Genomic DNA, 10814 nt, shown 5'->3' with positions numbered 1-10814 from the left:
AACATCATCGCTTTCTTAAAATCACATAAAGCCATATTATAACATCGACTGAGATAAAGAATAAAATGAAATATTAAAATCACGATGTATCTCGCTGCATTGCGCGAGTACCCTTCTAGTATATATATATATATAACTTGGGATCACGTGAGACCCGTGACACCACTTTATTTACACTTGAAACTTCACAACAAACGCTGTGAAAGTAATCTTCATAGTGTTTTTCCTGTGAAGGTTCAACTTTTTTTTTACCTTCACAGTGTTTTATTGTGAAGTTTCAAGTGTAAAAAAAACGGTCTTACGGATCTTACAAAAACAAATTGGTCTCACGTGAACCCAACCCTATATACATACATACACACACACATATATACACACAGACACACATACATACAATACATACACACGTACATACAATACATACACACATACATACATATGAAGTTTCAAATACAAACCCTTTAATTTGTACAAAACATACAAACCAATAAAATAAGACATTTATGAAAACTATGAGACTTATTTATTATGATCTATATATTTATGAAAGATTATTATAGTTAATTTCATTATAATTAACACTTTATATTAGATAACAATCAAAATATTTAAAAATTCAGATATTCACTACACCAAATATATCTTTGAAATTGGTTTGTATGATCTGTAACCATTGAAAATTCTGTATTTGAAATAATTGGCATCTTTTGACAAGTACCAATTGATATTACACTCTTGGTCCAATAGTACCACAAATCTAACATCTATATTAAAGTGATTTATATAAAGTAAGAAACAAGGTTTTAATGACAAGATTTCAAATAATTTTATCCCTTTTTTGATTTATTTTTAATATAAAATCAATATATTATTTATTAGACTTTTTTTATTAACCTGGATATCCAACCCGCTATGCGAGCAAACTAATTGCAGAGCGACTATCCGTTTTGCTGGTAGTCTGGAGTCACCGCATTTGAACCTCCGTGGTTACAAGGGGACTATTTTATTCTTCCTAGGATTCAAACTTGCGACCTTCATGCACTTTTGACATTTGAAACCAAACTTAAATCTTTTATTTTCTTGCATTTTTAATTTAATTCTAGTTTTTTATAGATGAAATTAAATTCAATAAATGCATAAATCTACATGTATTTATATTTAGTATGATAAAACATATTTTTGAGATAAAACGTTTTTTTATAAATTGTTTTAACTTAGGGATTGTTTGTTTACCCCTTAATAGTTCTATTAAGAGACAATTTCTGAATCGTTAAGAGGTGAATCTTGTTTAGCAAAAAAAAAAAATTATGTCTCTTAATGCTTCCAAAACCCTCTGAACGATTTTGTATCCTTAACCTCCCTTAACCATTCAGCGTTTTAATTTCATTGTAAACAATTATCAAACAATTATATTTCATTGTGCATTATATCATGAGTGTCTCTTAATCATTCTGACCACTTAATCATTTTACACCAAACCATTCAACAACTGCGAAAACAACCTCTTATTTGCGATGATATAATAAATATAATTAATAAGATTATTTATAAAAGAGGGAGGGGAAATTTTGAAAATCCTGTTACCCACCCAAAGATTTTAATAGCCACCGATAGAGATGGTCCAAAACTTGTTTTGTGTTGGATCGATCGGGTTAAATCGGTCCTGGCCCTAATCTTTTTCGAATCCGGCATAACCGGTCCAAACCTGGTCCCGACTAGAAACCCATGGTCAGTCTTCTTTAGCCATAATCGGTCCCGGTCTCGGGCGGAGCCCAAATCAATCCCAAGTTTTTTTTTGAACGGACCCATTTTGGCCGCTCCAAATTAAGTTGTGGTTGTATTAATGTTCTGTATAACTTTAATCTATTTACATATATTTATTTATCTCTAGCAAAAAGAGAATATATTAATGTTAAGAAAATCGAATGTAACATTAAATTTATAATTTAATAACTAAATAAATAAATAATATCAACTCGATAACTATTTCTCAAACTCAACTTAAAAACTCATGAGTAGTAAAAATTAAAGCTCGATTCGAACTCGATAACTATTTCTCAAGCTCGAACTCGAACTCGAAACAAACTTGAAGTGCAACTCAAATCAAGCTTGAACTCAAACTCAAATTTGAATCAAGCTTGAACCAAGTTCACCCATTGAAATTTATGAAATTTTAGGGTATTTCTCTTAATAAATTTTAAAACTTAAAAGTGTTCTTTTAATTTTTATAAGACTAAAACGATCAACTTAAATTTCATCATCAAAAAACTAAAATTAGAAATTTCATTCACCTCTATCTATTTTTATAACATCTTTTTTCTCTTCCTTTGTCATCTATCTTCTAATGTGGGACAATTTCATTAACCATTTTATAGTTTTTTTTTGTCCTTTTTTAATTGTGATTTTAATAAAAAAAATAATTGATTAATTTTTATAATTAAAAAAGCATAATTTTGTTTGAATATCAAAAAATATAAGACATTTTTATTATTTATATTTTATAAATTTTATCTTAAAAATTGATTATATTTTAAAGCTAATTATATATAAAATAATCGAGTATCTCACGAACTTTCCGAGTCGAGTATTAGGTAGCTTGACTCAACTCGTTAATATGTCGAGCCGAGCTCGAGTTCGAGCCAAACCTATTCGAGTCGAGTATTGACCGAGCTTTGACCAAGTCGATCTCGAGTAGCTCGCGAGTTGTCTTGTACCATTTACACCCATACTAAAAATTAAAGATTTGATAAAATGGTTAATAGCCATTTCATAAAAAAGTTAATGATTGGAGCAATAATTTAACATCCAAAAGCCTTTTTTTTGGGGGGGGGGGGGGGGTGTCAAGTATTTGAAGACTCATGTACATGTATTAAAAATACAAAATAAACTTTTGAAAGACTTGACTATTAAAATAAGTATTTCAAGATGTCTTTTCAATTAAGAGGTTGTTTGTTTAGCTCTTAATAGTTTTATTAAGAGGCAACCTTTGAATCATTAAGAGATGAATTTTATATCACAAATTTTTTTTTTTGTCTTTTAATGATTCAAAAACTCTGAATGATTTTGTATCTTGAACGTCTCTTAATCATTCAGCACTATAATTTGATTCTGAATAATTACCATACGATTGTATTTCATTTTGTATTATATTATAAGAGTTTCTTAATCATTTTAATTATTTAATCATTTTATATTAAATCATTTAACAACTTCCAAACAGCTTCTTAGTGAAAATCTGATATGATAAATAGTGTTTGAAAATTCAGGACATTTTACATTTATCCGGATGTATAAATTAAAAATTAAAAATCTGGAGACGAAGTTTGGAGGGGAGGGGGTTTAGTACGAATAAAAGTACTCTCGGGAGTTATCTTCTTCCTAATCGGCTCTTACTTTTTCAGTCCTCCATCTTTTTTGAGGTAAAACTCTCTCCTTATTTACCCATTTCTTCAAATTTTATTACTACATCGCTTGTCTAGTTTCGTTTGAATTAGGAAATTCGTGTGAGAAACTGCTTGAATTTGAATATTATGTTGTTTAGGGTATTTTTCATGTATTTTGTTTCGATTTTTTTCTATTTTCGAGGCTTAGATGTGAGTTTTAACTAGTAATTTTGGTTAATTAGACGTAATTCATTCAGATGTTTGATTTAGGGTTCTTAGGATTGTTCATTGTTTACAGATACCGCCAAATCATAGTTAGATCTGTTCATATAAGCAGATCCGTTGACTGTTACGATACCTGATTCAACCTAATATGACCTCAATTCGTCAAGGATAACCTTTTATTTGTCACATTAATGGAAGGTTTGTTGTGAAGTGACTTTTTGTTAGTTTTTTTTATATATATTATTGACTATAATTATTTATTAATGTTGAAAAAATGCAAATGGGTTCTTGTATAAGTACAAAAGGTACAAAAAGTGGGTTCAAATCCCTCTCTTTCTATACCTTCACCTAATTCGTTATCCTCTTTGGGTTATTGTATAACAATCTTGGGTTCTTATAAGAACTACCCTTGTGGACTTTTAGGAGAGTTTTTAATTTAATGAGTTGGAGATGAGTCTGGACTTTTAGGAGAGTTTTTAATTTGACGAGTTGGAGATGAGTGTGGACTTTTAAGGAGAATTTTTAATTTGATGAGTTGTAGATGAGTGTGGACTTTTAGGAGAGTTTTCAATTTGATGACTTGGAGATGAGGTGGCAACAAAAAGTGCAAAAGGGAGATTCTTATAAGAACCTCCATTGGAGATGCTCATAAGAGCCCACTCTTTGTACTTTTGTTGCCACGTCAATTCCAATTCATCAAACTAAGAACTCATAGAAAAGTCCGTAATGGTAGTTCTTATAAGAACCTTTTTATGGATCTCATGTATTTTTTTCAACATAAGTAATTATTATATATTTATAAATAAATATGGAATATTTAATTTGCAATATATAATATTTCTTTTTGCAAATTGTCACTTCACACCAATTTCAAGTAAGAACCAAGTTTCTTGTTAAGAACTTAAAAGGGTGAGTTTCTTATAAGAACTCTCCACAATGTTGGTTCTTGTAAGAAGCTATATTCTTTACTTATAAGAACCTTGTATTGGAGATGCTCTATAAGAGTTCGATCTCTTTAAACTGCTTATGTAGGTGCAATAATGGCGGGAAAAGGTGGGAAGGGCCTATTGGCTGGAAAAACAACCGCAGCTGCCGCTGCTGCAGCTAATAAGGACAAAGATAAGAAGAGGCCGATTTCCCGGTCTTCTCGAGCCGGTCTCCAGGTATGATGGAGTAAAAAATACATACTGATTTGCATACAACATGTTTTGTTTTGTTTTGTTTGTATGATCAAATAGGTATCCTAACAATCACAGGATCTGCTTAAATGAACAGATCTAACTAGAATTGCCGGTATCTGAAAATAATGAGCAAGTCTAAGAACCCTAAATCAAACATCTGATTGAAATTACGTCTAATTAACTGAAAATACCAGTTAAATTCACATCTAAGCCTTGAAGATTAAAAAAAAAATCAAAAACTGGTAGCATGAACATTCTGGAAAGAGGATGTGTTTGAAAAGATAGAATCAGTAAATATTGTTGGTGATTTTACTGTCCTCAAAAGCCTCCGAGTTTGCATTAGAAACTTCTGATTGATAAAGGTTCTGACCTCAGAGCTTCTGATCCATTTCAACCTTATCCACCAGCAGTTATAACTAGTGGACATACTCGAGTTTTCTCCCTTGAGGCGAGAGTGATTTTTGGATTATCCCAATGCTGATATCATAAAGCCTAAGGCATAAAAAGGTCAAAATATAGTATTTGGAAAGTGCAATATATATGATCGAAACCCAGATTCTCAACAAACATTTCCTGGAGTAAATTAAAAATTATGGGAAACTGTGCGGTTTATGAATCAATAATCCATGTTGTGTTTATTAATTCTGCGATCTGTATCAATTCTTTTAGAACTAACTAAAGGTTGATGATCATGTAGCACAATCTGTTGACTAGTATATCATCTGTTAATCGGGTAAATGCTCCTATACATCAAGAGTGGACATAGGAACTCGTTATAATACTCGAAGGAAATATCGATTATAAATTTGAGTCGGGATTTGTAACACTTAGGGCTCATTTGACTGTGAGGCTTAAAGAAGAGGTAGAAATATCGGTTGTAAATCTTTTGTTACTTTTTGTAGTTGGGATTCGAGTGTGGGGTTCAAACCCGGAATGTTTTTTTAGGAATTTTGAGTGTGTTTAGCTTCTAGGATTTGGAATGAAATTTAAATATTTTTTTTAAATATTTTTTTGTTTTATATGTAATTTGTTTGTTTCGGTAGGATGTGGAGGCAATGGAGAGATTAGGGGCAAACTTGATGAAAGAGGGCAGGTAGAGATACAATGGAAACAATTGAAACCCATGGGATGTGGATTTGAAACAATTGAAACCCATGGGATTTGGATTTGAAACAATTGAAACCCATGGGATTTGGGTTTGAAATGACACCCTCTCCAAGGGATTCTTAAATCCGTCAATTGTGGGATTCCAAATCCAAACTTTCCCTCAAACCGATCACAAGATTGGAATAGAATTCAATTCCAGATCCTACCAAATCCATAATTCAATTCCAAATTCTACCAAATCCCACAAACAAAGCGGGCCACTCAAAGACAAAAAGCATAGCATCCATTTTGATGGTGAGGAAATAAACTAACCAGAGACATCATGTGGTTGCACTTCCACTTTGTCTCATAACTGAACCATGATTATGTTTAATTCTGCATTGCTCCTTCTGATCTTGCTTTCTTGCCTTAGGGTGCGTTGGTACGCAGATTGAGAGCGGGACAAAAATAAGATCAGACAACATGGGACAAAAACTAATTTTAAGACAAAACTTAAGATTCTTTGTCCTACCAAAAAAGGTGGAACAACGTGGGACTATTTAATAAGATTACCATATTACCCTTTACAACAAGATTTGAAAGACTAAACCTTTTGGTGTTTACAGAATTAGTTCCATTGAACTGACTTTACATAGTTTTAGTATTGGAAAGTGTGGATTGGTAATTAATTTACTGATGATCCATTGTAATTTTTATTTTTAAAGTACAATATTCTTTTATTGTTTTTTACCCAACGGGTTTTCCAAACCCGTCGAGGATTCCTTCCCCTGAACTCGTTGAAAATGGTGTTGGGACGTGGACGGGGGATGCATTACCAGCCCAATATCCACCCTGTTTCCATCCCTATTAGTCCAAGCCACATTGAAGAAAAAACCTTGACATAAGCTTGCAATTGTTATGTGGCTTGTGTAAATCTTTGTATCACTTATGTTACTTGCTTCCTAACACACACACACACACATATATATATATATGTGTGTATAGGCGAAGTATCGTGTAAGAAGTAGAGTTAAGGTGAGAAGCGTAAGAAGGGATCTGAACCCTTGATCACCTTTAATCTCAAACCCATCCATGAATCACGTTTGATACAAGGATTGATCCGGTGCATCTCATCCTAATGTGCATTCAAGGGTGGAGATCCCTTCTTACGTTTCTCACCTTAACTCTCCTTTTTACCGGAACTCAACCCTATATATACGTGTTTGTGTGTGTGTGTGTGTGTGTGTGTATATATATATTATAGACGCATATTCATTTACATACCCAATAAATCATACAAACTTGCAAACCAGTGTTCATTGTTGTTTCACATACGAAACATGTGTGAAAATGTAGTGTTGTTTCATGTGTGGAACATTCATGACTGTTTTATGTATCGTAAAAAACAGTCCTGAACATTTCATATATGAAACAACATTGTATGAACACTGCATTTCATATAAAACAACCACTACAACAAAATTGGTTTTATAGGACGCGTAAATTGTCTAAGCATCCTAATAAAAACAAATTGTAGGACCTTAAGTTTATAGGACAAAACCAAAAAACATTCTATCTAAAAGTGTTACAATAGGTTTATAGGACGCTTTTAGGTGTTTTAACTAGTTATTTAGAACACTTTTAAAATAAAGTGTCGTATTTTAGATAGGATGTTTTATAGTTTGGCCTTATAAACTTAAGTTTTATAAAACATTCTATTAGGAGTATCCTATAAAACTAAATTTGTTGTAGTGAACACATAAAACTTGTTTGTAAGGTTGTACAAATTATTGAGTTTGTAAAAGAAGGAATGAGCAATATTTTTAACGTGCATGGACTGCTGTTACGTTTTCCTTCCTCAATCTAATTTTCCGACCTTATACAGTTTCCAGTCGGAAGAATCCATCGGCATCTGAAAACGAGGACCTCCGCCAACGGCCGGGTCGGAGCCACGGCCGCTGTTTACTCAGCCGCAATTCTCGAGTACCTAACCGCAGAGGTGCTCGAGTTGGCCGGAAACGCTAGCAAAGATTTGAAGGTGAAGAGGATCACCCCACGGCACCTGCAACTTGCGATTCGTGGTGACGAGGAGCTCGACACGCTGATCAAAGGGACGATCGCCGGAGGCGGTGTCATTCCTCACATCCACAAGTCACTCATCAACAAAACCACAAAGGAATAGATAGATTCTAGATAGGTTTCGACAACACTCTTAGTCTTGACCATTTGACTTGCCTTTGGGACTTCATCTGATCTTAGTAGTTTTATCTAATTCTTAGTTTGAAGGATTCATGTACATTTGCTACCTGCATAATATTATTACCTTGAATTTTGAAGTGCATGATATGGCAAATACTCATGTTTATTTCTTATTCTTGTTGAAGTTTGAACCATTTTGGCAGACTTGGGGCTTTTTTTGGTTAACAATGGGTGTCTGAGTCGGTTTGTGTGCACCTCGACTAATCTTAAAGGATCTGGAGAACAGCCAGGAAAATATTCAGTGGCCTTGCAAGACTAGAACCGATGACCTCTAAGGGGAATCCCCAAGTGCCCAAAGTTTATTGTCAGTTGAGCTAACCAACAAGCCTTATCCCAAAGACTCGAACCAGTGACTTGGGGGGGGGGGGGTTTGTTTTCAATTTAATGGACAGTTAGCTTAATTGGTTAAGTTATATTAACATGTTTGATTTTAACTTAATACTAAGAGATTGACTTAACATGTTATGTTAGCGCATCCTATCTTAATGCGTTAAGAGGGAGTGTTTTCCAAAATTACCATTGTCCTACAATTTTAATTAATCACATGTCTCATCAAAAAATAAATTATCTAGACAAATTAATGCCTAGCGACAACTTAAGATTCATAACTGAATAGATAAAAAATCAAAGAACCCTTTGGGTGTGTTTGTTAGTAGCTTAATGAGCTTAACGAGACTCACAACTTATTCGGTCAGCTATATGTGATTGTTTGATAATGGTTTAATGATAACAAAAGTTACTTATTCATTAACCTTCTCGGGGGAGCCTTATGCAGAGATTCAAGTTATCACTTAAAAAACACGTTCTTTTCAATCTATGAAAAAACTTTCTTATAAAAACCTTCTCAAGCTTTACAGATAGGTTAATCCATACTTATAATTTTATCCACACATGACTTAATGAAATCCAATCAAACAAGCTCTAAGATTTGTCGGTGACTTAGATACTATTAGGACATTGATTCTTGGTTTTACCAAATGTTTACCGTCAAAAGTCACCGTCTTTCACTTACCTTATCAGGTAACATTCTTGGCCATCAAAATGGATTGTTGAAAACTATCTTCTACCCGGTAAACATTTACCAGGTAAAAATTTATTATGCTTCTTACCAGATAAAATTCATAATTTTTACCATATTTATCCAGTTAGATAAATAACGTACAGTAATGTATTTTGTATGTTTAAAATGTATTTGCATAAATATGATTGCTTTTGTGGAAGTCTGTTTTGTACCATGTTCTTAGGATTGTGATTGGTTTGAAATCTGACTTTTTGCATCTTGTATTTATCTCAAGTTTTTATTGTTTAGACAAATTGTACACTGTAACTGACAGAAGGGTTGTATTTCACTTCATCCCTTATCTCTTGTACTATAATTGGTACACTAAATTTTTACAATTTTAGTCCCTATGGTTTGTTGAGATTTACATTTTTGTTTCTACAGTTTATAAATTGTGATTTTTATTCCTATAATTTACAATTTATTGTTATTTTTGTTACTAAATTAATTTCCACTTTTAAACACAAGGGACTAAAATAGAAAAGAATTGTAAATCATAGGGACTGAAACAATAATAGATTGTAAATGATAAGGATGAAAATAACAATTACAAACTATAGGGATGAAAACTACAATTTCTAAACTATGAGGACTGAAAATGTAATTTACTCTTACTATTATTAAAAAAATTATTTTTTTACAGTGATAAAACAAAGAAAAAGACAGAAAATTATAAAACTCCCATCCAATCGGTTCATGTCATAATTTCTAACGTTGTTTACCCTATTTTTCTTTATTAATTTGGGTATCTAACCTATTATGTGAGCCGATTAATCTTAAGGCAACTATTTGTTTTGTGGGTAGTTTGAAGTTACTGTATTTGAACTTCCGTAGCCATAAGAGAATTTTTATTACTCATTGGATTTGAACTTGAGATCTCTAGACACTTTTGACATTTGAGGCTTAAGCTCAAACCGATCAAACACTACCCTTATGATTAATTTTCTACCACATATAAAACGGTAATACTAAAATGGGTTTATATAGCAACACGTAATTATTAATACTAGAACCTTGCACATATAAAATGGTAATTACCTTTGTACAAATATGTGAAACTTGCACATAGAAAGGAGATTTCAACATATATAGAGGATTCTAACACACCCCTCCAACGGGGGCTAGATGGGTACGTATTGTTCCCGAGTGGCTAAACGGGTTCAAATTGTTGCAAACTCCTAGAGTGATAGACCTTGGCTCTGATATTATATGAGATATGTGGAACCACATCAGATTACATTCAAAAGAAGTCTTATGGTTACAATATATATAGAGGACTGATCAAATACAACCCATACAATCTCATTTAAAACCGTCCATTTTTTTATTTCTTTTTTGGTTATTTAATTAAGGGTAGTTCTCAACTTATCGAATGGTAACCGTTGATGAAAGTTATGGATGATTAAGATGTGGTTGTATCCGCTGTAATAATTAAAGATGTTGTATGATAAACCACCCCCCTCTCTCTCTCTTTATATATATATATATATATATATATATATATATAGGGGACTATTCAAGGGAGAACTGAGTTGTTTGTGGTAACTGTGAGAACCAATATTAACCACAAATCAATAGATAAATTAGGAAATTTATAAATTTGGTAATTTTAAATTAAAA

General features: G+C 32.5%; 1 protein-coding gene across 2 annotated transcripts; it reads left to right on the top strand.

The window, feature by feature from the left end:
• The first annotated feature begins 3329 nt into the window (after positions 1 to 3329).
• Positions 3330 to 8243, top strand: LOC112507792 (probable histone H2A variant 3). Of its 2 annotated transcripts, XM_025112504.1 has the most exons (3): positions 3330 to 3419; positions 4641 to 4771; positions 7761 to 8243. In XM_025112504.1, exons 2-3 carry the CDS (start codon positions 4649 to 4651, stop codon positions 8055 to 8057), a joined length of 420 nt encoding a protein of 139 aa, XP_024968272.1. In that variant the 5' UTR covers positions 3330 to 3419; positions 4641 to 4648; the 3' UTR covers positions 8058 to 8243. The 2 variants fall into 2 exon arrangements, with proteins under 2 accessions (XP_024968272.1, XP_024968273.1); XM_025112505.1 differs by lacking the exon at positions 3330 to 3419 and having other exon boundaries at positions 4552 to 4771.
• Positions 8244 to 10814: the final 2571 nt, after the last annotated feature.

The sequence above is a fragment of the Cynara cardunculus genome (assembly GCF_001531365.2).
Source record: "Cynara cardunculus var. scolymus isolate 2C chromosome LG 2, CcrdV1, whole genome shotgun sequence".
Taxonomy (NCBI): Eukaryota; Viridiplantae; Streptophyta; class Magnoliopsida; order Asterales; family Asteraceae; genus Cynara; species Cynara cardunculus.
The sequence above is the reverse complement of the archived record's forward strand: the minus strand, read 5'-3'. Positions and strand labels throughout refer to the sequence as shown.